Below are 27,848 nucleotides of genomic sequence, written 5' to 3' on the forward strand. Positions count from 1 at the left end.
GGAGAATTAGGTGTTTTCATCCATTGATTAATGACTTTCTAAAGCCAAGCACATCGCAGGAGCCCCACGATCAATAAATTAACTGCCCAAATTCATCATCTTCTACAACAAAAGCTAATTATTTAGACGGCTGCAGGAAAAGAAAAAACACAATATTAACAAGAGTTCATTTAGCAAAGCGCTGAATTCCTGCATGTGAGAACGCTGCATGGCCACGGTTTCACCCTCACAGGAGATTTAACAAACACTGATTCAGAATGAAAGAAGACAGATGATTCCTCAGGTTTAAATCTGAATCCTGGTTTAATATTAATTTAAGAGGAATTTAAAAATGTGCTAGAGACAGAGAAGAGTCGTATAAGTGGTTAGAGCTGAACGACAGTGGAAAATAATCTAATTGCAATTTTTTTCTTTAATATTTCAAATACAAATTATTATTCATGAACTCCCTTTGATTCCTCAGCAAGGGCTGAAAAATTCTTTGAAAATATCTAATTCTTATGATCTGGATATGAATAGCTGCATTGAAGGGGTCTGTCATTCTCAAAGAAAAAAGTACAAAAATGAAGGTAGGATTTTTTTATAGACCAACAAAATGGTACTTGAATGATTTCATGATATGTCATGCGTAGCATCTCTGCTGCAAAAAAACAGTTTAAAACAGCTATTTTCAGGGTGCCAGATGGGCTAGCAGTTTAAGGTGCGACCCATGTACTCGGTAACCTGACACGCCAGATGGATGTTTCCATCTGGAAAGGCTTCAACAGGAAACGTTTGAGAAAAGGCAGAGGCTTTGAAAAAGAACTCAGTGTGATTGGATGAACGTTCTGTCTGTCACATCTCTACGGGCCAATCAGAGCAACAAAACACGTGACATAGCTGCTATCGAGCTGCGTGTGCGCAGCTACTGAGGAATAATGCAAAACATGGCGACCATAGACATGTAAGTACTCAATTTTTGGCGTTTTTGAAAAAAAAAAAACAACTCACTGATGTTCTTTGTTCTTCTTTTAACGAAGAAATGTTGTGAAGTTCTGATAAAACTGGCGCTTTAGCAGCATCCACGCTAATCTCTTCCGCCATAATTGTACCCCCTCTTGCTGCTGCTTGTTTACGTCACAACTCCGCCGTGTCTGAAAGTAACGCCCCTCGTCGCTGATTGGTCCTGTCACTTTCTAACCGGGCCGAAACGGGTAAGATGGGAGCTTTGCAAGATGGATTCACCAGTGAAAAACAAGGGCGTATCCATCTGCTTTGCAAGGTTATGTACTCGAGCGGCCTGGGTTCGAATCCAGCCTGTGACCCTTTTCCAAATATCTTTTATATGATATTATTATTAAAACCCCAATTCCAAAAAAGTTGGGACGCTGTGTGAAATGTAAATAAAGCTAGAAGTCAGTGATTGGGAAATGTCATAAACCCAGATTTGATTCACAATAGAACAGAAGCAACATATCAGATGTTGAAACTGTAATGAAAAATATTAAATGATCTTGAGTTTAATGGCAGCTGCATGTCTCAAAAAAGTAGGGACGGGACAGGAAAAGGCTGGAAAAGTAAGTGGTGCTAATTAAAAACAGCTAGAGGAGCCCTTTGCTATTTCTTCAAACATTGTTCCTAAGGCTGTCAAAAGATCCAAATTGTAATTCCGATTAATCTCTGGATTTCTGTACTTAAAATTCCACTTGTTTTAAAATTTGTTATTGTGTCATTTTAGATTTTTTATTGTCTTAAACCAGAGGTGTCCAGACTTTTTCCACTGAGGGCCACATACAGAAATCGAAAGAAATGGTGGGGCCAGGTCCATCTACTGTACCTTGAGGATATTAAAGGGATATTTCAGGATTTTTTAAGTTGGGTCGTATGAGGTGCTTGGCTATAGTAGTGGCATTAGCCTCCAGGCCTGGATAAATGCAAGTACACGGCATCTTCTGAATCTGCAGAAAACTGATTAAAAAACTCAAAAATACGTTATAGTAACTGATGCTTGACCCCGCTACACTGCGGCCCACACAGCTGACCGGCGGATGTGTGAACCGTAAACAGTGTGCGCAGGCGGAAGGATACAAAGTGGCAAAGCTGCATTGTAAATTAGTGCCTGACACAGAGGGGGGTTTTGGGAGAAATTAAGTGCTTTGTACGTTTTTGACACAGCGCACAGGCGAGCCAACATATTTTCTTAGGCCCATTTTCGTAAAACTCATTAATTTACGCGGACAAAACGTTCTCATCTACAGCCGCTATGCGCCAGCTCTCTCTTAGCTCGTGATAGCAACAGGATCAAATTACACGGAATTACTGGAGGCTAATGCCACCACTATAGCCAGGCACCTCATACGACCCAACTTCAAAAATCCTGAAATATCCCTTTAAAGTGATTAATTCCAGTCTAAGTAGGTTAAGATGTTCTGAGTGTTCTCACATGGCTAGTTAGTGGTTTACAAGGCAAATAGGCAATTGATATAAGGATATCTGGAAGGCCAATCAGATATCAGGGGACCCTGGTTGGCCCTGGCTTCCACTGGCTCCGCCCCCAGAATGCTGTTGGTACTGTTATTTGCTGCAGTAGTCAATTAGGTAGTGATAAATCAAGTTATCAATATTATTTTGGTTGCAATTATGTTTAATTACAAGTTTTAAAAACACATCAATAAATTCTTGTCAAAATGTTTGTTTACAGAATGAGCATGGTAGCACCTCCTGCTGAAAGTAAGAAGTATAACAGAGTCAGGCAAAATGCTTTATGTCCAAATGTGGGCCATATTTAATTTAAGTTTCAAAATCTAATGCAGGCGAAACAAAAGTTGACCGCGGGCCGCATTTGGCCCCCAGGTCATAGTTTGGACATCCTGTTAAGATAAAGCCCTGCTTTTTTGGCAGATCAAAGCTTGTAACATGGACTTAACCACGGAAAAAGAACTTGTTATGGATTGAAAAGGAAATAAAAAGACAGTAAAAAGCTACGTCTTTGATAACACAAGACTCAGATGACTTCTGAAGCGTCCACTGAGCTGTCTGTGAGTTTTAAACCTGAAATGAGACATTCAGGAGCAGTGGTGGACTTATTTTACATCACTGTGGCTGCAGGGAGACGCTGGCATGGGTTTATTCAAGTGTGCTAAAAGGGACAATAGAGCATGCGATTTATCATGATTAAAAAAATTAATTAGTACAGTTAAACTGGGGTCATAGTTAATTTGCAATTAATGCAATTAATCTTGACCACCCAAATCGTTACCACCATCACTGATGTTAAAGCCATATCCTACAAAACGGAAGATAACTTTACAGCCATGGCTGCCAAAATTAGTCTTTCATGAGTTGTTTTGTTGTTTCTCTTGTCCCTCTTGTCCCTCTCCTCTTCCTGCTCTTCTCCACCCCTACTACTCCTTCTAGTTCCTTCCAACCTCAGTGCAGCTTCAGCAGATGGCTGTCAACATCAGTCTGGTTCTGCATAAGGTTCCTTCCCCTTAAAGGGAAACTTTCCTCCCCTCTGTAACGAGGCTAAATACTGCTAGTCCTGAACTCATGGTGATTAGTGCTGGTCTTTACAATAACACATCAGAGAGTGCAGTCTAGACCTGCCCTCTTTGTGAAGTGTCTTGAGATGACTGAGATTATGAATTGGTGCTATACAATCAAAGTCTGGTTGATTTAATTAGATTAACTGTCAACAGGTCAGTAACATGACTGGGTATAAAAGGAGCATTTTAGAGAGGCAGAGTCTCTTAGGAGTAAAGATGGGCAGAGGTTCACCAATCTGTGAAAAACTGAGTATAAAAATTATGAAACAATTTTCAGAAAAATGTTCCTTAATGTAAACTTGCAAAGACTGAATCTCCCTCCATCTACAGTCCATAATATCATCAAAAGATTCAGAGAATCTGGAGAAATCTCAGGAAGCCCCTCAATGCAGTGCGCAGCAGGGGGCATAGCCCAATGATGGTGATGCTCAACATTGGGCATCGCCCACTCAACACTGCCTTATCCTTCCGATGAAACCTGCGGGGTAGGAGGACCCACCCACAATACTTAGAAATGCTAAAGGGAACAATGAGTATCTAACAAAAATAATCATAGTTGAAGGCTTAACAACAATTTAAGTGGAATAGATTGACAGTTGAATTTTATGTGATAAAAAAATAGGTTTTAATCAAATGAATATTAAAAATCAGATCAATCTATCTGTGAGGTTTACACTTTATATATTATAAAATATAGTGTAATAGATTTTTGAAGATAAATGCTAACACCTTCAGTAAATGTTTTTGTTCATTAGTAGCAGACGTCTCACAGCACTAGCTGGTTAGCCTGCTAGTTATCCTGAAGAGAATACAATGATTAAAGACATAGAAAATGCATGTTTGAACGTGAAACATGTTGATGCCGTACGTGGAGATGATAGAAACTAAAACATGAATTCTATCCATATATCAACAAAAAAAGTATATATAAATGTTTTATTTAAACGAGTATTTTCTATTCTGAATCATTTTCATAGCATACTGTTTACTTCCTGTTTCTTGAAAGCGGACGTGATGACGTTGGTCAAAGGTGATGATTACATAATGACGCAGACCAACCGTCTGATTGGACGGCCATTTGAAAGTGGGCGATGCCCAACGCTCGACAGTGGGCGATGTCAAACGCTCGTTGGTCACTGCCCACTATTCCACATTGCACTGAGGGCTACTAGGAAATCTCCATGAGCAAGGGACAAGGCTAAAGGGCCCCTCAGGGGCCACTGCATTAAAAACAGGCATGATTCTGGAATGAAATCACTGCATGGGCTCAGGAACATTCCAGAAATCATCGTCTGTCAACACAGTTGGCCGTGCCATCCACCAATGACAGTTAAAGCTGATGATGGAGAGAAGAAGCCATATGTGAACAGGATCCAGAAACACCGGCGTCTTGTCTGGACCAAAGCTCATTTAACATGGACTGAGGAAACATGGAAAACTGTTCTGTGGTCAGAGGAAACCACAGACGCCGTGTCCTGTGGACTAAAGAGGAGAGGGAGCATCCAGCTGGTTCTCCTGGCTCAGGTCTAAAGCCTGCATCTCTGATGGTATGGGGTTGCATTAGTGCCTATGGCGTGGGCAGCTCTAACATCTGGAAAGGAACTATCAATGCTGAGAAGTAGAGAGAGCTTTTAGAGCAACATCTGCTCCCATCCAGACAACGTCTCTGTCAGGGAAGGCCTTAACTATTTAAGCAAGATGATACTAAACCACATACCACATCCATCACAACAGCATGGCTTCATGGGAGAAGAGTCTGGGTCCTGAACTGGTCTACCTGCAAGACCTTTCACCAATAGAAGACATCTGGAGCATCAGAAAAGGAAAAGAAGACCCAGGACTGTTGCTGGAGTGCCACATCAGACAAGAATGGGACAACATTCCTCTCCCAGAAAGGAAGTGAAGTTGCTGCCATTTATGTGTCAATGTATTAAAGAATTGAATTCTGTTAATAAAAAGGAAGCCAAGCTCTCCTCTAAGAGAAAGTTAAAGGCTTAAAGGGTTCATTTCCTCTCAGGGATAATTGAGGCTGTGTTAAATCCATGAGGGTTAGTTAGCACAAACTGACGGTAATCCAATTAAAACCTCTGCGTGTCCCCGGTTCATTTACCCCCCACACACCTACATATAACTAACCCCCCACCCCCACCACCCCCCGCCCTGTTAACCTTGGTGTTTGTGTATAAATATCCGTGTTTAAAGCCGTGTCACTTTCATTTACATAGGAGCATGTTGTTAAGGTCCCGCTTTGACATTCAATTAAAACGTTTACATTTCTGCTTAATTAATTCAGCGGATGGCGAAAGAAAAGACGAATGGACGGCCGCTTTGACAGGAGGCCGATAACCGTGTGAGTGTGAGAGTGTGTGTCCCGGCCGCAGCGTTAAGGTCACAGCAGGCTGACTATTATAATTCATCTCTATAGACACGTATTCAGCGGGGACTTATATTCTCTTTTTCAGCTTTATTTGCTGCAGCTGAAGCCGCGCAGCTCTGAGCTGTTTTTAATGCAGTAAATGTTTTAATGCTGAAATACTGACTTCATTATTCCTCCGTTTACAGTGAAAAAAACAACCACTGCTGATTATTGATCTCTGCATGCTGGAAAATACATTTGTTGTCAATCAGGAAGGAAAAATGAAATTTCCACAAAAGGAGATTGTTTTTTCCTGCCTCCAGACCAAAAGTCACTTTTGCTATTTTATATGTTCTTTAAAACACATCACACATTTCAAACTCATGCATAAAACAAAAGATCGAACTACATCATCACTGAGCCATGTGTATGAGCAGCTAAATATGATTCACAGAGATATACCGAGGTTGTGACTGTCTATAAAATCCACCATATTTTTGATTGCAAAGGATGAAGGGGTCTACCTTATCTCAAATAACTCATACACAGTCAACACAAGTCTTTGCATGCAAAACACCCTGTGGAGCAAATCACTCTCCAGCCCATTTAAACCTGAAGCAACATTCATATACAATATATTGCCAGTATTGGCTCACCTGCCTTGACTCGCATATGAACTTAAGTGACATCCCATTCTTAATCCATAGGGTTTACTATGACGTTGGTCCACCCTCTGCAGCTTTAACAGCATCAACTCTTCTGGGAAGGCTTTCCACAAGTTTCAGGAGTGTGTTTATGGGAATTTTTGACCATTCTTCCAGAAGCGCATTTGTGAGGTCACACACTGATGTTGGACCAGAAGGCCTGGCTCTCAGTCTCCGCTCTAATTCATCCCAAAGGCGTTCTATAGGGTTGAGGTCAGGACTCTGTGCAGGCCAGTCAAGTTGATCCACACCAAACTCTCTCATCCATGTCTTTATGGACCTTGCTTTGTGCACTGGTGCACAGTCATGTTGGAACAGGAAGGGGCCATCCCCAAACTGTTCCCACAAAGTTGGGAGCATGGAGTTGTCCAAAATCTCTTGGTATGCTGAAGCATTCAGAGTTCCTTTCCCTAAAACTAAGGGGCCAAGCCCAGCTCCTGAAAAACAAGCCCACACCATAATCCCCCCTCCACCAAACTTTACACTTGGCACAATGCAGTCAGACAAGTACCCTTATCCTGGCAACCGCCAAACCCAGACTTGTCCCTCAGATTGCCAGATGGAGAAGCGCAATTCGTCGTTCCAAAGAACGCGTCTCCACCGCTCTAGAGTCCAATGGCAATGGCAAGAATTTTTTTTTTTTTTTTTTAAGGCAGTCTTTGGTCTAAATGGACTAGTCAGTCTTTGCAGTTCCACAGCATGTGCACTAGTCTGTCTCTGCATGCCAGAAGCACTGCTCTGCTTGAGATATTTTTTGGCAGAGGCCATGACCAAACAGCATTTCTTTACATTGTGCAGATTGATCTGGTCCTTGGGTTGTTGAGCTAATAGGACACTATTGAAGATAATGTACTGACCCATGGTTGAAATGGTTTGCCCCCGCTTCCGCCTTCTCTCACAATGCTGTGTCTGCCTCCTCCCCACCTGGCTGTAGGTGTTGTGCTGCTCCACATCCTCCTCCTTTCAGTCCCCGAGCGCCCCTTTCTCCAGATAATCTCTGTCGGGAAAGACGTTAAGTCCATGGGCACGCTGTCAGTTCTGGTGTAAGTGTAGGGCTTTGTTTTGTTGCTAGTGATGGAGCGCCGGGCCGCTGCGTTCATACATGCCACCCCATGCTACCTCAATAGGTAGCATTCAGTAGTCTCCTGTTTATCAGGCAGTGTTCTGTGGCAGTTACTGGCAGTTGTTAGCGTTTAAGCTACGCAGGAGCTGTAGTTGAGACTGAGGTCTTCTTTTCACCTTTTTGGGGTTTTTCTTGATTGAAATTTCCCATTCTTTCTGTAAAAGGTGTCCTGGACCATCCATCTTCTTTGTTTTTATAGATTTATATGTTGTCAACTTAATTGTGTAAAAACACTACAGGTCCAAGATATAACTCAAGAGTGCATTTTTCTTGCTGCCAACTGCTCTGGTTGCCCGGCAACGAACCAATATGTATAATATATGTGGAAACTCAGGGTTAAACATGAGCCTTAGAACTAGTAGACAGTTTTAAAGTGCTTATTCTGTCAAATGCACTGTTTGACACCGTTACCCATCAAGCATTGTGTCTCCCTGCTCTCACAGTTATGTAAAAGAAGTCCAACACTGCTCCTCTTACGTCTTATTTCATTTTAAACTCACTGACAGCTCAGTGGTGAAGCCAGAAGTCATGTGAACCTGTGATATCAAACATCAGCGTAGTATTAAAATGAATCTGTGTTTTTAATGCTGATAAAAAGTCTGCCTGTACTCTTATTCGACCTAAATCCTCCGTCTGTGTTCCTGTTGTTGTTGTTTGATCGTGCAGGTGTGTTCCTGCTGACAGGTGTGACATTCTGTTTGTTCCTACAAACGATCAAACACACACACATTACTGTTTTCATCAGCTCAGCGTGTTAAAGGTCGACACAAACAGGACGGCTAACCTTTATTAGTTTGAGCTACAAATCCGCCGTTCTCCCCTCTGACTTCATGTAATCATCAAAAGGCCCCTCACAGGGTCTCAACCCACAGCTTTGGAAACACAGACTGTTCTTATGTGTGCAGTTTTAGTGAACAGAATGAAAATGTCATCTTTTGTAAAAACTATGAATCTCTGAGGATGTTTCTAAATCAGACTGTTGGTCAGTTTAAGGAGTGGACACAGACTCACTTTTAAATGCATACTGCAGCTTTTGCATTTGTTCGCATACTGCATACTACATTTTGGGCAGATCAGTACACACTGCTAGTATAGTAGGCTAATTCGAAAACGGCCATAGTTTTTCCACAGAATACACCGAAGAACTTAAGAACTTACCTGAGCGTACTGTGAGTGGAGCAGACTCCGCACAGAACATCCGCAGACATCAGAGCTTCCATAGTTGAGCACACTGCCGCGTAGTAGTTTCCTGTGAAATTTCCGTGAAATCCTACATTTCCAACAATCCTTGTGCATTGTTTACATTTTTCCGTCATGATGTCCTACACTGATGACGAGGAAGAGGAGCTGCTTTGCCTGCTGGCTTTGCAAAGCAATAAAATTAAGAGACGGTGGTATGTACGGCCATTAAATGCCACAGGAGATGAGGAAGGGAAGTATGCCATGTTCGTGAAGGACATGTGAAGTATTGACGTGGAAAAACAAGTGCGAAATTCAGGTTGGTGTCACATTAATGCGGGTTGATGTGATAAATGCCGAGCAGTGTTTTGTGTGACACCAGTACGCGGAGCAGAGTCCGCACGGTCGTAAAATTTGAGCTTTGCGCGCACAGGCCTTACGGACATCCACTTTGAGTCTGCACAGACCTCCGCAGAGTCCGTTCCACCCGAGTATGTTTGGGCCTTTAGCCTGCACACATACTCACCCTCACTCTTCTTTCACCCCTACTTTTTTACAAAAACACTCAGACAAACAACTCACGCACACCAGACATCAGCATCAGAAAAAGAGTCCAACTACTCATCAAGCTCGTTTTTACAGGATACAAAATTGATTATATCTCAAAAAGAAAGTTATGTACAGACTCCAAATATATTTCCTGTGGTTCCAAAGGATATCGTGCAACTTTTTTACACTTACAAATTTCAGGGAGACAGCCGTGCAATTTCTGTAATTTGAAATATGTGTGTAAAAACCAAAAACGATTTTTTTTTTTTTTTTTTTTTGGTTTATTGCACTTTTAAGCAATTTATTGTAGTAGTTAAGACATAAGTCAATACATATTATTAAAACTTGGGATATAAGGGTTATATTAATGTAAAGCAAATAAAAATACTCCAAAAAAATTGCTACACAATTGACTTGCGGACTTGCACAATGGTAGGTTTTAAAGGGTTAACTTTTTATCAGTCACTTTTTGGCCTTCATCTCTTGTTTCATCTCTTCTTCATTACAACATAATGTCCATTTAGGAATTTACTGTCATATTTAGAGTCACGGAGACCAAAAAAGAGGTGTGTGGGGGGTTCAAGGTTATAAAGCTGTTAATTTATGAGAGCAGACGAAGCTTTCACAAATGCAGGTAAAAGCCTGTTGAAATTATACTTTTTTTTTTTTTTTTCCTTGGAGTGAACAACAAGAAAATCCTGTGATTTTAGCCCAGAATCCCCACATCATCAATATTATCTGGACTTAGAAGAGACATTTCTGTAAACTGGGGCTTTCAAATCACTATTCAGCTGGGCTTGTCTTAAATTCAAGACTTCATAATGTTGTAAACTTATAATTTTATGAACTAGTCCTTTTTGAGTTTACCAGGTCAAAATTTCCTATGCTTCAAACTGGGCTGCAGTGATGGTTGTCCTTCTGGATCTTTGTCCCATCTCCACACAGGATCTCTGGAGCTCAGTCAGAGTGACCATCAGGTTCTTGGGCTGAATCCCAAGTATCCCCTTTACCCTCAATCTTACCCTCAAGCTCAACCCTCAGTCTTAACTCGCTACTCAAAACATAGTCTAAGGGCCATCTGGTGACTTAGAAATAGGACACCCCTCAGTAGCAGTTATGATTTCAGACTGTAGAGGGCAGTAATGTGCCAAAACTGCGTAGTCGATTCGGAGGAAGAAGAAGAAGAACGTGACGGCACGGTTACCGGCTTACGATCGTAAAAATAAAAGTAAATGTTACGCTACAAAAAGGCAAATAATCCATAAAATAACATTAAACTAAGATATTTGAGTGGTTTTTGTAATTTTTAGATCTCTAGTAACAAAGAAATTCACATTTGTAGCTCAATTTCTTCCCCGCATTCGCCGCCATCTTTCTTTGAGTGATAACCCTCAACACCAAGGGAGCTCCGGGCACAAAATTGAGGGAGATAAAGCCCTCAAACTCACCTCTCAACGCTCTGGCAAATTGGGACAGCTCTCGCACTTCATGGGAACGCACACTTTGAGACTGAGGGTTAAGATTTAGGGTTAAGGGGAGGTCAAAAGTTTATGACAACAAACTCAAAAACAAACATGGCGACTGTGGAGGAGGTATTGATAATGTACCTCTTGCATAAAAGGCAAAAACGGAGGCAGCGTTTCTAACCAACTCCCACAACTTTCCTCAAAAAGTTCCACCATTGTTATTTCTTCTTCGTGTCGGGTGGTGACAGCAACACTGCCCCCACGGTTTCAGGTGCTCCTTTTGGCCCGTATCCGTAAGCTCTATGGAAACGTGCAGAAATACGTACGAAATGACCACGGAGCACAGACATGAGGCTCCATCTGTATATTTAACGCTGAGCATAAATGGGCATTAAGGCCCTTCTCCCCCGATTGCTCAGTTTGGCCAGGTTACCAGCTCTTGGAAGAGTCCTGGTTGTGCCAGACTTTTTCCATTAGAGAGTTCTGGAGGCCACTGTAATCTTGGGAACCTTCAGTGCAGCAGAAATGTTTCTGTAGAGAGGTGTGTGCCTTTCCAAATCATGTCCAGTCAGGTTAATTTAGCACAGGTGGACTCCAGTCAAGGTGTAGAAACATCTCAGCAAAGATCAGAGACATGGAGGATCCAGAGCTACATTTACAGAGTTGTTGGAAAGGCTCTGAATACTCACGTCTGTGATATTTCAGTTTTTATTTTTCTTTATAAGTTTGAAAAAAAATCTGAAATTCTTTTTTCACATTGCCATGATGGATTCAGAGTGTGGATTAATGAGAATAAAAATGAATTTTCTCGACTGTAGCATCAGGATGAAACACCAGAAAACTGAAAATAACTGGAGGAGGTCTGAATCTGAAGATGCTGTGTTTTTTCTCCTATTTGAGTCATTCTGACCACCATAGTTTTGAGTACTATATTCTAGTCCAATTTCCACTCCTCATCCTCACTTTCTCCAGTTTCTTCTTCTCTTCCTCCTTCACTCCTTACTAGTCCCCTCTCCTCTTCCTCTTTTTCCTCTCTTCCTTGCCTCCTCTCCTCCTTGATTCCTTAATCTCCCCCTCTCCTCTCCTCGTTAGGCGGAGCTCTGACCCAGGTCCCTCCTCCACCGGGAGTGGTCTGCTGACGTAGCCGTGTTTGGAGCGCTGTTTCCCGGTCAGCCTCCCAGCTGTGACTCGCTGTGATTTCTTCCTCTCCTGAAATCCCAGCAGAGCCCTCCTCTCCTCCTCCTCTCTCGGTAAAGATGGATCTCCGCTCGGTCCTCCCGGTTCTCCTCCTCCTCTCCGCCGCCTGTCATCTGTCGTTGTCCGCCGCTGCTTCACGGACGGGACCGAAAGTCACGGAGAAGGTGGGTGAAGATCTGCCGCAGTTATTTACATTAAACCACCTATGATAGAGGAGAGCAGAGCGCGAGACCAGAAAGATGGGAATAACCCTGACACACAGCAACACGAGCACGCACGCGCACATTAAGAGCTCATTAGACTGGCTGTGATTGGTGTTAACGAAGCAGCTGGACCGGAACAGATCCAGAACCCTTCAGACAGACAGACGTCCACGTGTCCGCTCAGATGAGTCCTAATGCGCACTGCGTTAGCCTGAAGGCTGACCTAAATATGAACTATGCAGGCTTCCGTAAATAGCTGTTAATGCGCCGCATCATCACATCTACTTATCAAGTCTAGATTAAAATAATCCCGAAAGAAGATTCAGATATTCTCCTGTCAACTCCTGCTTCAGTTTAAGATCCTGATCCTTCAAGGAAAAAAAAAAACAACACATCAGACATTAAGAGTCAGTAAAAATATATAAAAATAAATAAATAAACCAATATAAAGTTCCTTCAAAAACAACACCAGGCATTAAGAGTCAGTAAAAATATTTTAAAGATAAAAATTAAACCAATATAAAGTTCCTTTTAAAACAACATCAGACATTAAGATTCAGTAAAAATACTAATAATATAAAAAATAAACCAATATAAAGTTGATTTTTTAACAACATTAGACATTAAGTAAAAATACTCATAAAAAATAAACCAATATAAAGTTTTTTAAAAACATCAGACATTAAGAGACAGTAATAATATTAAAAAATAAAAATAAAAATAAACCAATATAAAGTTATAGGAGAGGAGCAGAAGTCAAACTCAGGTCAATGAACAAATAAAAAAGAGGAGATCTTGGAGCCCTTCATGCTTCCATCTGCTGAGAAGCTTTATGGAGATCCTGAGTTCCTTTTAAGCCATCCACACTGAAACCAGAACTACCAGAAACCGGTTTACTGACCATGGTGCTACTGTGTTTGATTGGCCAGCCAACTGGTCTGAACTGACCCCCATATAGGATCTCTGGAAGATGAGAGACACCAGACTCAACAATCCAGACCAGCTGAAGGCCGCTATCAGAGAACCTGGACTTCGTAACCCCCCAGCAGGACCACGGACTGATCGGCTCCACGACACGAGCAGAGATGCAGGAATTCAAGAGAAAGGAGCTCAGACCAAGCACTGAGAGATAAATGATCAGAATTTAACAGAAGATGGACATTTCTGGATTAAATATCTGTTTAGACTGATGTTTGTGATGTTCTAACATTTACAGACAGGTTTGTTTTTTAATCTTCCTGATCTGTAATCATCAAGATTAAAACAAAAAGGTCTGAAATATCTCACTTTGTAAATGATGACTCAAGATTATATGAATTAAATCACAGGGAAACTGAAAATACAAGGAGAATATAAAAAAAAAATTATAGATACAACAGAATTTTTTAACTGAATATCTGTATGAATTTGTTCCAGGTGTTTTTTGACATCACAGTGGCGGGGCACGAGGTGGGACGAATCGTCATCGGCCTTTTTGGGGAGGTGGTCCCGCTGACTGTCAATAACTTTGTCGCCTTGGCAACTGGAGAGGTAAGAACTGTTTATGTGGATTCACACATGCATACAAGCATGCAACGAGTAATTAAAGAATAAACTCTACAAACACAAATGTGTTAAAGTTTTCTCTGTCAGGGTTTCATCTGGTCCTCAGAGCCCACCACCATCTCTTTGATTACAACTCATGACTCATTTATTTCTTCACTGTTCATGTGTGAACTCATGACTCACAATTATTTCCTCAGTGTTTATGTGTACAGGGACTAGTATGACGAAGCACAGTTCAATCTAATGTCTAATTTTAGGTTTATTTAGTAATGTCGTTTTTTAAAACTTATATTTAATTAGATTGTAATGGGAGCCCATTTCTGCCACTTAAAAAAGAAAAATATGAAAGTTAAGAAAAAAAAATCCTTATTGATAATTATGAGATAATAAGTCATTGTTATGAGATAAAGTTAGAATTTTGAGATAGAAAAGTTGAAATTATGAGATAAAAAAATCATAATGAGATAAAAAGTTGAAATTATGAGATAAAAAGTCATTATTATGAGATAGAAAAATTGAAATTAAAAGATAAAAAAGTTGAAATTGAGAAATAAAAAATCATAATAATGAGATAAAAGGTTGAAATTATATGATAAGTCATTATTATGAGAGAAAAAGTTACAATTATGTGATAAAAAGTCATAACTATGAGATAAAAAGTTTAAATTATGACATAAAAGTCATTATTATTAAATAAAAAGTTGAAATTATGAGATAAACGGTCACAATTATGAGATAAAAAGTCATTATTTTTATAAAAAAGTTTCAATTATGAGATAAGAAGGTGAAATTATGGATGTAGAGATGACTTTTTATCCCATAATAATAAAGATTTTTTTATTATTAATATTATCACCTTACTTTCATGTTTTTTGTTAATAAGTGGTGTAAATGGGCTTCCATAGTTTTTGACTCTTCCTGGTCTTTGTTCTTTTTTCTGTCTGCAGAAAGGTTACGGCTACAAAGGGACAAAGTTTCACAGAGTCATTAAAGACTTCATGATTCAGGGAGGAGACTTCACAGCTGGAGATGGAACTGGAGGTAAGAACAAGACTCCAAATGTAAAAATGAGTCTATGGGGTGCAGACGGCCTCGTGGTTTAAGACGAGCCACATGTACGTGTCCGGCTCTGGGTTTGAATCTGGCCTGTGGCCCTTTTCAGCATGTCTCTCCCCAGCTCTCTCATCCCTGTTTCTGATTCTATCCACTGTCCTCCTCTATCATTAACGGCACTAAAAAGCCCAAAAATAAACCTTAGAAAAAAAAGTGTCTGACATAAGTTTTATGTGCAGGCTCAATCAGTGTTAGTAAATGTAGTATTCACACACTGACTGAACAAATTCTTGTACATCTGATGGGAAAAGCAGAATTTTTCTGTCTGTTTTAGTAACTATCTAAAATGCAAAAATGGTGTAATGGCTGCAACATGATTTGATTTTCTTTAATTGTCATAATAGAGAGCCATATTTAACTTAGATATTTGCATCCACATTGGCATGAGGCACAGCTCAGATAAACACAGTACACTCTCACTTCTGATTTGTGCTTTTCAAAGTAAAAGCCTGGTTTCTTAGGAGAAACTCCCCTCAATTGTACAGAATACTTTTATTCTGATTTTTTTCCTGCTCAATTTAAAATAAATCATGTCACTTCTCAGGAGATTTATAGCAGTGAAAATGATGGAGACCGTTTGAACTGGAGCTGACCTGCACTGCAGCCAACATGAGTTGAGTCTGCATGTTTACACCTGCACACTATAGAGCCAAAATCATTATAGAGACAAATAATTAAAGCTTATAGTAATGAAGAGAGAAGTTTAGGGGAGTCTCCTAGCAAGGCTGTATTAAAAACTTAAACTGACGGGTTGAAAAGGAATTTGAACAGCAGTTTTTAAATTCCAGAAACCCATTTAAATGTACATCCTAACTTTAGGAGATGCAAGTCGAACTAAACAAGTTTATTTGTTATGCAATTTATGAAGTCTGAATTTTAATGCAAAAATGTATTATATTGTATTAAAAAGTTACCATATCCTTTGTTTTTCAGGTCACAGCATCTATGGAACAACTTTTGCAGATGAAAACTTCAAACTGAAGCATCTAGGAGCCAGCTGGGTGAGTCTACATGAGGCTGACTCTGTTGTTAAAAAATAAAGGTCAAAATGCTGTAAAATCTCCAGACTGTTTATGCTGCTTTTACAGAGAGAGTCTTATTAAGAGGGTCAGCGGACTTATCTGACTTTAATGTCTGAAATGATGAAATCCTGATGCTGCACACGCAGAGATGATGTCTGTGTGTTTGTGTGTTCATGCTCCAGGTAAGCATGGCGAACGCCGGTCCGGACACAAACGGATCTCAGTTCTTCATCCTGTCGACCAAAGCGCCGTGGCTGGACGGGAAACACGTGGTGTTCGGTAAAGTCCTGGACGGGATGGTGAGTGGCACCAAAGATGCTCTTCATAGATCTGCTGATAGCGGAGTCCTCACAGACAAACAGACGGTCTATATTCAGACTCACTGACAAAGTCAAACCACATGAGGTCCGCCTGCTTGCTTGTTCTGAGCTGAACACACTTCCTGTATAGAGTCAGGCTCCGCCCACAAAGGACAGGACAGGTGTGGGTGGGAGGAGTAAATCACGAGTGCTGCCCACTGTTAAAGATGATTTCCGTCCCTAGCCTCGGTGAATGTATTCTATTCTTAAATCACTGGCAGAAAGAGTTAAAGTTAAACAGTCTTCAGCACAGAAAATATTCAAACCACCTTCACTTTTTTCAGTTTTTTATGTTACAGCCTGATGCTACAGAGGAAAAAACATATATTTTTATACTCATTAATCTACTATCAGTACCTCATCATGACAAAGTTGAAACAGAAGGAAGTATGGCCCAACCAACACTCTTCTAAGGATGTACTCACACTAGGCCATCCGTACCGTGCCTGGGCCCGTTTCAGCCTAAAGTCTGGTTTGTTTGGGAGTGCAATCGTTCCGTGCTTCAGCGCGGCACGCTCCGCGGCCCCAGCACGGATGGACGAGGTGGGCCTAGGCACGGCACGGATGCAAATGAAGGAGCACGAGCGCGGGAATGTGACGTAGCGTGAAGTAACAACAAAAGGACCCGCCTCAGAGAGCCCACCAGGCAGCAGCTGCATGCTAGAGACAGCAGGATCCCAGTCCAGTCCACATTTCTGACCAGTTTCTGGCAAAGTCCGGCTTTAATGACTGTGAGAGGATTTTTGGTTTGTAAATAAAGCTTCTTCCCTTGTTTTAGTCACAAACAGCAGCTCACAGGATAACAAACACCTTTCATCCTCTGTGCGTAAAGGAAAGTGCCAAATATGCAGACAAGTGTGTGCCGGGGTTAATCACACGGCTGATTTAACCTCTCTGATTATAAAATTATAAAGCCAAACTATCATCCACTGAAATAACTTACCTCTAATTCTATTTCATGTCACCAAGAAGTGAAAGTGGGATCTTGATCGCTGACGTTTGAATGGAACATCGTTTATTAATCCTGAGGCGTTTTCACTTCCACCTCTCATCAGATGGTTAAAATTGCTCTCGTCATGGTGAAAGAAAACTTTTAACTCAACATTTAATCCTGCTCTGGACACATGAGAGCTTGTTTGGTGCATCAGGCATCCAGGATTATGCTGAGAAAAGGTACAGTTCGTGGCACATAAAGGTAAACTCTCCGCTATGAACCGCTTTTTCTCTCTCTCTCCTCACTGGGCTCTGTATAGTTAATATAGGTTGTTCCAGGTCAGGGGAAATAATTCTGTGTCAGATCAGACTTTGTATAAATCTGTAACTATTTTACAGCCTAAAAAACAACACTTATGCATACTTAGTCATCAATGATGGATGCTTCATGTAATGACATCGGCGCGTGACATATCCGTGCCCAGGCCTGCATGCGTTGAGCAGTGTGAGTGCGGGCCAAAGGGGGGACAGGGGAGGGGGTGAAATGGGCTTCAGCACGGTTAGAATACGGTACGGTACAGATGGCCTTGTGTGAGTGCACCCTAAGATCTGGTCGCCCGGCTAAACTGAGCAACTGGGGGAGAAGGGTCTTAGAAAGAGAGGAGACTAAGAACCTGATGGTCATTCTGACCAAAGATCCTGTGTGGACAAAGTTCAAGAAAGACAACAATCACTGCAGCCCTCCTCTGATCTGGGCTTTATGGCAGAGTGGCTAGATGGAAGACTCTCCTCACTGCAAAACACATGAGTCCTAATTGGAGTCTGCAAAAAAAAAGCAACAGAACTGTTTTACCATGAGGAACAAGATTCTCTGGTCTGATAAAACCACGACTGAAATATTCGGTCTCAGCTCTAAACATTAATTCTGGAGGAAACCAGGCACCGCCTATCACCTGCTCAATACCATCCCAACAGTGAAGCATGGTGGAGGCATCATCATGCTGTGGGGGTGTTTTTCAACACCAGGGACTGGGAGACTAAATGGACTAAAGCAGTGGTTCTCAACCTTGGGGTCTGGACCCCATTGGGGGTCGTGAGGCACTAAGAGGGGGTCTCCAGGTGCCTTAAAAGAAAAACTAAGAATATTTTTTAAATTACAGTGTTGCCACTTTACACCAATTTCACCAAATTTTAACCCTTTTTCGTCACTTTTTAACAACAAAGTTGCAAATTTTAGCACACTTTTGCCACGTAAAACCCATTTGTGTTAATTTTATATCCTTTCCAACACCTTTTCTGCCTGTTTTTGTCACTCCTTAACCAGTTCTTGCCCCTTTCTGCCTATTGTTGCCACATTATTGTCACTATTAACCACTTTTTACACCCCTTTTTGCCCATTTTAACCACAGTTATCCCATTTCTGCCAGTTTACATCAATTTTTCATTCCAGCCCACCTAATTTCCCTTATTTTTTGGCACTTTAAAGCCATTTCAGCCACATTTTATTCCACTTTTACCATATCTTGTCCCTGTTTTTGCCAGTTTAATCCATTCTTGTTATTTTTTTGGCCACTTTATCTAATTTTTGCCACTTTTAACCCATTTATGTTCTTTAAAAATCCAATTTCAACACCTTTTCCATCATTTTTTGCCATTATTCACTAATTTAAGCATTTTTTTTACCCATTTTAAATATGTTTTTAACAAAAGTTATTTCATTTTAAGCTTTACTTCCCAATAGATCATGATTTTGCTGACCTCACTGGACCCCCAGTTTGGCTGGATTCCAGAAACCTTCCTCTTTATCCTTCCTTATGGGCGGCCTTGTCTCCACATAACTATTCTTGAATGTGCATGGCTGTGTTCATCCACCTTCAGGTACAGTGGGGGTCCCCGGTCTCTGGCACCTATATTTTGGGGGTCCCGGGCTGCAAAGGTTGAAAACCACTGGACTTAACTACAGCAATACGGTCAATGAAAACCTGTTCCACAGCACTCAGGACCTCAGACTGGGCCGAAGGCTCACCTTCCAACATGACAATGACCCTAAGACCACAGCCAAGACTACACAGGAGGGGCTTGACTGTAGCATCAGCATAAAAAAGTTATAAAAGTGAATGGGGTCTGAATATTTTCTGAATGACCTGTACAAGCCCATGCTATTAGGGAGAAAAATCTGTTGTTTTTTTCTGTGATCTCTGGTCTAAAATCTTGTCAACTCCATCAGCACCAACTCTTATCCTCTCTTCTTCTCCTCCATCAGGCTGTGGTTCACACCATCGAGCTCCAGGACACCAACGACAGAAACCTGCCATACACCGAGTGTGTGATCATCAACAGCGGCAGGATCCCCGTCAAAGAGCCGTTCATGGTGGAGGTGGAGGGCTGGTAAAAGATTGTCTTCTGTAGAATAAAGACAGTATGAAATTATATACTGGAGATCAATCAGAAGTCCTACTTATGCTTTCATTTCAACAAGCTAGAAGGGCTGGCAGATATTTCCATACACAGCTGATACATATCTGAGTTGCAGTCTCAATACCTCAGACTTTATTCAAGAAGTGGACTGATCCATCGTCACATGTGGGACTGATGTGAGACCAACGTCACAAACCCTTTTGACACACCTTCTTCCAGGGTGGGGCATCATGGACTGGCCTTATGGGCCTGGGCCCAGCACTTGTCCCACCCTTGGGTGATAGTAGGCCGTCCCTGCTTACACTTTCATTAAAATATATATTACATAGCTATTTGAATGCTCTTTAAAACCTAAAATACAGTTTTCCCTCTAAACATGCAAACTCATAAAACCTCACCAGAAGCTACGTACATTTATGTTTCATTTACAGTCTTTGACCCCCATGCTAATGCTAATAGTGACACTGCAAGGGCTAAATGTTTAAACTTTAGCATGTTAAAATGTTGTTTATAACACAGTTGCGATTTGTCTGCAGGTGTTTCCTCGTTGAAAAACCTCCAAACATGAAAGTGAAGGGACTTCTGATTGATTTCTACTGTATGCAGAGATAATATAATTACCATTAAGTTAATATGAAACACAATGATGTCTAACAGCTGTTTATGAAAGGATGGAATATTTTTATGGAAAAGGAGAAGACTTCCACTCGTCTATTTAGCATCTCTGAGTTTAATGCATCATTTATATGAAATAACAAGGAGGATGTCATGCACTTCACTATGCTCAGGCAGAACCTTTATCTTCAAAACGGCCAAAAAATGTCGCTTTTTGAACAAGATTTATCGCCGAATATGAAGCAGGTTTACAATTTCTAGAGTCTGAGCCTTTTAAAGGAATCACAAGGCTTTTTGGCTAGATGTTTTTGGGTAATGAGTCTGTATTTTCCATTTGAAGACATATCAATGAATGCAAAAAATACACATTTAAAGTAAACTTTGTTTAATGGAGATAGTAAATGTGGCTCAAGTTGGCTCCTTTTTATCTACTGACTATAAATATTACTTGTTTTCAATTAAAAGGGACATTAATATCAGCATTTAGAAGATGGTGGTACATACAGTGCCTGTAAAGAGTCTTCACCCTTGTGGATGTTTTACCCTTTTATTGATTTTATTAATTAATCATGGTTAATTTATTTTGGCTTTTTTGACAATAATAAAGATGTACATAAAAATGTACACGTATAGTAATGTCAAAAAATAAGTGACTGTATAGGTCCAGATAACTGGTGCTAGTAGTCTCACAGTGAAATGGGGATCAGCTGAGTGCACCTATGAATACTCTGAAGGAGTTCCAAGCTTCAGCAGCTGAGATGAGAGAGACTCTGCAGACAACAACTGTTGGCCGGGTTCTTCACCAGTCAGAGCTTTAGAGAAAGACACTGTTGAAGAAAAATCAGGTTCAATCTGGACTAGAGTTCACCAAAAGGCATGTGGGAGACTCCATGGTCAAGAGGAAGAACGTTCTTTGGTCTGATGAGACCAGAATGGAGCTTTTTGACCATCAGACAAGACGCCAAACACTGACATCACCACAAACACACCAACCCCACTGTGGAGCACGGTGGTGGCAGCATCATGCTGTGGGGATGCTTCTCAGCAGCCCTAGAAGGCTTGTGAAGGTAGAGGGTAAATTGAATGCAGTAAAATATTGGAAAACCCTGGAGGACAATCTTCCTCAGTCTGACAGTCTGAACTACAGCTTGGGAGAAAATTTATTTTCCATTAAGACAATGAGCCAAAGCATCCAGAGAAAGCTACACAGCATCTGAGTCAAAGCCCAGTCCTCAATCCAATAGAGCAGTGGTTTTCAAAGTGTGAGGCGGGCCTCCCCTGGGGGGCGCCACAGAGCTTCAGGGGAGGTGTGGAACCATAAACCAGAAAAAAGGTGATTTGCTTTGCTAACCTCTGCTGTGCATGGAGCAAAATGGATAGACTTATAGTTACTATAGGGACTATGCTATAGAGCAGCGTTTCTCAACCCTCATCCAAAGAGCAAAATTGTTGAAAAATACCTTTGCAAGAGCCACAATCTAAGAGGTGAAAAGTGGCAAAACAGATTGAAGTAGCAATAAAAATAGGTTAAAGGTGGAGTAATGGTCAAAAAGCAGCAAAAATGGGTGAAAAGGGGCAAAAATGGGGAGAAAAGTGGAAAAATGGTCAGAAAGTAGCAGAAATGGGTGAGGAGTGACCAACAAATGAGTGGAAAATGACTAAAATGGGCAAAAAGCAGTCGAGAGTGGCAAAAAAAAGGAATCAAGTGGGATGTAATGGCAAAATGTAGTTTAAATGGGCAAAAAGTGGAAAAGAGGGCAAAATGGGAAAAAATGGCGAAGAGGCAAAAATTGAGAAATAAATGAACCAAGTGGTATTTAATGGCAAAAGGTAGCTTAAATGGACAAAAGGTTGCAAAAAATGGTTAAAGGGGGGGCAAAAAATGGGATAAAAGTGGCAAAAAGACGTCGCAAAAATGAGCAAAAAAATTGGGGGAAAAAAGGGATGTATGATGAAAGGTAGATTAAATAGGTAAAAGGCTGAAAAGGGGCAAAAATGGAGTAAAAGTGGAAAAAATGAGAAAAAGTGGCAAAAAGAAGTTGTAAAATGGCCAAAAAAAAAAAGAAAAATGGATTTTTAATGGCTTATAACCGAATAAGAGGGAAAGTCAGATGTTTAAGGACATTTGCAAACCAAAATATCCAAATATATTAAAGTTTAAAATGTTTAAAGATTAGACATAAATGTTTGAAATGTTTTTTTTTTTTGTTTTTTCAACTTAAATCCTTTTTGTGGGTGGGGGTCCACCGAATGAATAATTTCGTCATAGGAGAGGCTCACTCACCCACACTTTGAAAACCTCTGCAATGGAGAATCTGTGTTTGGACTTAAAAAGAGCTGTTTAAGCCTGATCCCTGTGTAACCTGACAGAGACTGAGCAGTTTAATCTGTTTTCACTTTGACATTAAAGAGTTTTTTGTCCAAAAAGCCAAATTATGTTGACCGTGATAGATTTCTAAAATCAATTAAAGGGTTAAACATCCAAGGAGGTGAATGCTCTTTGCAGGTACTGTATAGAGTGAGAAAAATAGTGAGTCTGGTGCCACTGTGCTCAGTATTTTTCAGGTTCTCTGTGGTATATGCTAGCAGTTTTAGCATTGTAGCTTACGTAGCAGGTTTAACCAGTTAGCATCATCCCTAAAAAGTGAACTCTATAAGGAACCGAGCATCAAACATGACGTGTTTCATGAAAACTTGAACCAACAGATCTCTGTAGCTCCTCATTTATCTCCGAGTGCCAAATTATTCATTTGCCAAATTAGCTCACACTTTCTATGCATCAAATAAATAAATAGATTTCAGTGTTATGCAAAAAATACAAAGACCGTAGCAAGAGTCAGATAACATTGTAGCACTTTATATTTATTTTGTGTCATCAAATTATTGAGATTTCATGTTGTTTTATCTCCTCCTGATGCATTATGCACCGTATCATGTTAGCCAAAAACGACAGCACAAACAGCACAGGAGGGAAACGTTAAAATGTGAAGTGGTTATTGATACTGACGATGTCCTGTCTTCTCAACAGTGATCTCAAACCTCATATCTTTTCATGTTTTTTTTCTTAACTCGATGTCAGAGATGTTGTCTGTCTCCTTATGTCTAATCTAAATGATGTATGTTGTTCCTCTTACCACTGAATTAATGCAGCATCTCTAACAAACATATCAGAGCTTTGTTCTTCATTATTTGTAACAACAGAAGAGCGAATAAGAGAATAAATAGAACTCTGTTGATCAATGATTTTGGTGTCTGTGATCCGTGTTTAATCCATGTTGTAGTTCAGGGTAGGGAAACTGGCGACCTGAGGGCCACATGCGGCCCTTAAGCCAATTTCAAATTCCAGTGAATTCTAAACCTTAAGAAAACATTCAAAATCTGCCATGAAAACAGATTTATCATATGATCTTTTGCTACTAGTGTATGGCTAGTTATTTTATTAATTACCTCCACCAAGGAGGTTATGTGATCGGGTGGGTTTGTTTGTCTGTTTGTTAGTTAGCAACATAACTCAAAAAGTTATAGATGGATTTTCATGAAATTTTCTGGAAATGTCAAAATGGCATAAGGAAGAACTGATTAGATTTTGGAACTGATCCGGATCACCATCTAGATCCAGGAATTTTTAAAGGATTCTGTACTATTGGGAGATAGGGCCAATGGCAGAGATCTGCGCTGTTACCACGTCACACCAGGAGATGGCGGACATGAGTAACTTCAATCCCAGCAGCATGCTTTGGTGTGTTTCAATTCAGAGTTTTGGAGTTTATAGACTTTGAAAGACGCACGCCCGGTTGAGGAGATGAGTCAGAGCGTAACAGAGAGAAAGACAGCGAATTGTAGTGAGAATGCTCACAATGCTGGGAGGAATAGAGGAATATTCACCCTCTGCTATGACTTCCAGTCGTCCGGTGAGACCATGGGTGGTTCCGCCATGACAGTGCACACGTAGCGAAGTCGATGCTTTGCCTCACCGTGTCTCCACCCCACCAGGGAGGGAGTAACCGGCGAATTAGATTTTGGGAGTGATCTGATCACCAGTTGGATCCAGTTTTATAATGTAATGTTAATGTTTTAAAAGGATTCTTCACCATTGGTAGATAGGGCTGATGGTGGAGGTCTGCGCTCTGAGTGCTTTTCTAGTTAATTTTGTTAATTTAATCAAAACACCTACGAATGTTTGAATCAATTTCTTTTGATTCAAAACAACATGTTTACTATTTTTAATTTATTTGTATTTGCATTTTTTATTAGTTTTGAATATACCTTATTTTTAGTTTTCTGATATCAAAAAGTTGAGTTATTGAACTCCTGAACTATTTTTAATTGTGGCTTTATTTCATTTGTTTGTTTTTTTTTTGTTTTAAATTTATTTTTGAAGGTTTATTTTGGGCATCTCCGTGCCTCCACTCGATAGAGGAGGACAGTGGACAGAGTCAGAAACAGGGACAAGAGCTGGGGAGAGACACGCAGCAAAGGGCCTCAGGCCGGACCCGAAACCGGGCCGTCCACGCACATGGGGCGCTCCCCCACCACTCGGCCACCTGCGCCCCCATTTGTTTTTTTTTTTTATTGAATTTTCTTTAATTTTTAAAATAAATTTTATTTATTTAAAAAATTGTGTATTATTAATTTTTGTTTTTTTTTTTTAATAAAATTTGAAATTTAATTATTAAATTCCTAATTTCTTTATTTCTATTACTTTTTTAGTTTTTATTATTTTAACTTTAATTATGTTTATGCTACTTTTTTATTACCTTTTTTTTCTTTTTTCTTCTAAGGTTTATTTGGGCATTTTTGTGCTCTTATTTTATGGAGGAGGATAGTGGATAGAGTCGCAAACAGGTACGAGAGCGGGGCAGAGACAGTAAGGGGCCTCATGCCATAGTCGAGCCCGGGCCGTCCGCACACATGGTGCGCGCCTTAACCACTCGGCCACTTGCGCCCCAACCTTTATATTCATTTTAATTTAATTTTTTTAGTTTGATTTATTTATAGTTTTTTAAAATTTCTTTTAACATTAGAAATGTATTAATTCTTAATTTCTCTTATTGTATTTTTTTTCATTTATTTATTTGTCTATTTTATGTATTTTCCATTTTTTTTTACCTTCTTTAATTGGTTCTTAATCTTTCTTTTAAGTGGATTAAATTGTCTTGTTTGTTAAAAAAAAAAAATAGGTATCTTTAGATGAATTTGTAAAAAAAAATTCAGGTAGATGACAAGCATCATGTTTACCGCATTGAACAAGCAGCTTTAAATTAATTTAATTCTGTGTTAATGTCATTAAATAAACTATTTCTTTTTGCACTTGAGTTTAAAAACATAAATGTTGGTATTTTAAATGAACAGGAAAGCAAAATATTCTCCATTTCATTACATTATTATAGGCATCACAGGGGTTTAATTGAGAATATCCAACTATCTGTAATCATTTGGCCCTTTGGCATTGACAGTAAAATAAATGTGGCTCTCTTAAAGTTGCCCTTTTCTGTTCTGGTTAATCATAACTGAAAACATAAAGCATTTCATGCTTTTCCAACAATCATAAATGATCCATGGTTGGGACTCTAACTTTGTCCTAAATAATGCAGAGACCCTTTTCATCTTTTACTTGTTCTACTTTGGGTCTGCAGGCCGCGGTTTGAGAAGCGTTGGCGTTAAACGGTGTAATTATGGTCGGTAAAAGGTGAAGCTTCCGAGAGAGGCCGAGCGCTGACAGCTGATCTGTGAGTGCTGACACAAAACTGCTGCTAATGAGAACGAGAGCGGTGATTTGTTTTCTCCTGTTCTACAACACACAAACATATCCGCACCTCCACACTCAAACACGGGAAGGAAAACATCTCCGAACACAAAGGTCAGAGCCGAGCAGAAATCTCTGGAGGAAGACAGGAAGTCGACAGAAAACAGAGAAACGTTTCAGCGTGTTCGCTCATCTGAAAAGTCAAAGCTCCACAAATTAAGAAAATAATCCTGATTTACACCACGGAAGGTCTGCTGTTTGTTTCAGAGCAGGTAAAGGTGAGCTGCAGGAAAGCTCTGTTCATTTTCTATCATCAAAAAGCTGCCAAATCCTGATTTATAGAGCAGACAAACATCTGTGCTGATCTTTAATCTTTAGGTTTAGCATTTTGACTTTAAACAAGCCACAGGACAGTTCAGATGTTAACATCCACAGCCAAAGGTGTTAAATTTACATCTCTGTCTGCTCTTTAAGCAGGGTACACACATAAGGATTTTCTAAATCTTAAGGGATTTTTTATCTGTTAGAGACCCACACATAAAGATAAAAATTCAGGCATTGAACAGTTTTGATCGTACTGTGTGTGGTGTGCTCTGATAATCTCAACACAACAGCCAGAAATCTCATGTGATCACACGTGATCTAACAAAAACAAGAAGAAACATAGCAACAACCGGAAAACACAACACGCAACATGGAAGAGGGCATACAAGAAGAGGGAATGATGGTGTTCTTGGGACTATTTTTTTGTTTTATTTAAAGGTTTATTTTGGTCATTTTTGTACCTTTATTTGATAGAGGACAGTGGATAGAGTCAGAAACAGGGATGAAGGCGGGGAAGAAACATGCGGTAAAGGGCCTCAGGCCAGATTCGAACCCGGGCCATCCACGTACATGGGGCGTGCCTTAACCACTCGGCCAATGTGCCCCCCTTGGGACTATTTTAATGGAAAAATCTCGAACTAAAAAAAGAAGTTCACCTAACTTTATGATGCCTAAGCAGGTCAGCCATGCTTGTTTTTATTTACGCTTGCTTCCTTGTTCCTCAGTCAGCTCGCTTCTTGATTGGCTACATTCCATTCCACGTCACAATTCACGGAGTCATGACTCGGGAGTTGTTGGCTTTCCTACACTCGAAGATTTTTGGTTGTAAATATTGAAAAAGTTTAATATTTACGATTGTCGGCCCAGACCGTTTTCGGAACCAATCATCGGGACAAATTCACGCTTAACACATCGCAGACCACAGAATAATCTTATAGGATAATCTTATAAGACATAAGATAATCAGGTGTTTGCTGTCCTTGGTCAGGAAGGGGGAAATCGGGACAAAAACAGCCCGATTATCTTTATGTGTGTACCCTGCTTTACCCGGACAATTCTCAGTCTCATCAAAAGTGCAAGAAAGATCAAAGAAAGTAGGGACGTTGTGTAAAATGTAAATAACAAAAAATGAATACACTATGCTCCAGGTGCCAGCCAATAAAGACTCAAATTGAGCTGAAACTGCTAAGAACTGGTCGACACCTCAGCACCAACTTTCAGCCTTCCTGACTCAGGGGAATTTATTCCTCACCTGGCAATGAGGGACCCCAGGGCTTTGCATTGCCACCTACATGCATCACACACGGGGCGATGGGTTTCCTGAGCACGATGGTGGTCCTTGGTCCTCCTGGTCCTAGTATACCCGTCCACCAATGGCCAGAGGGGCCAGCTGGACTCTCTTGTGACAACTTCTCTTTGGTGCATTCTCACCGTGTATCTCTCTGCTGACGTGCTCAGGATGGTAAGGGTAA

General features: G+C 40.4%; 1 protein-coding gene across 1 annotated transcript; it reads left to right on the forward strand.

Moving 5' to 3' along the window:
* Positions 1 to 12,084: 12,084 nt before the first annotated feature.
* LOC121509322 (peptidyl-prolyl cis-trans isomerase C) lies at positions 12,085 to 21,063 on the forward strand. Its single transcript, XM_041786593.1, has 6 exons — positions 12,085 to 12,262; positions 13,718 to 13,831; positions 14,794 to 14,887; positions 15,893 to 15,960; positions 16,164 to 16,280; positions 19,537 to 21,063. The coding sequence occupies exons 1-6, from the start codon at positions 12,158 to 12,160 to the stop codon at positions 19,663 to 19,665; spliced, it is 627 nt and encodes a 208-aa protein (XP_041642527.1). The 5' UTR covers positions 12,085 to 12,157; the 3' UTR covers positions 19,666 to 21,063.
* The last annotated feature ends 6,785 nt before the right edge of the window (positions 21,064 to 27,848 follow it).

Source organism: Cheilinus undulatus, linkage group 5 (genome assembly GCF_018320785.1).
Source record: "Cheilinus undulatus linkage group 5, ASM1832078v1, whole genome shotgun sequence".
Taxonomy (NCBI): Eukaryota; Metazoa; Chordata; class Actinopteri; order Labriformes; family Labridae; genus Cheilinus; species Cheilinus undulatus.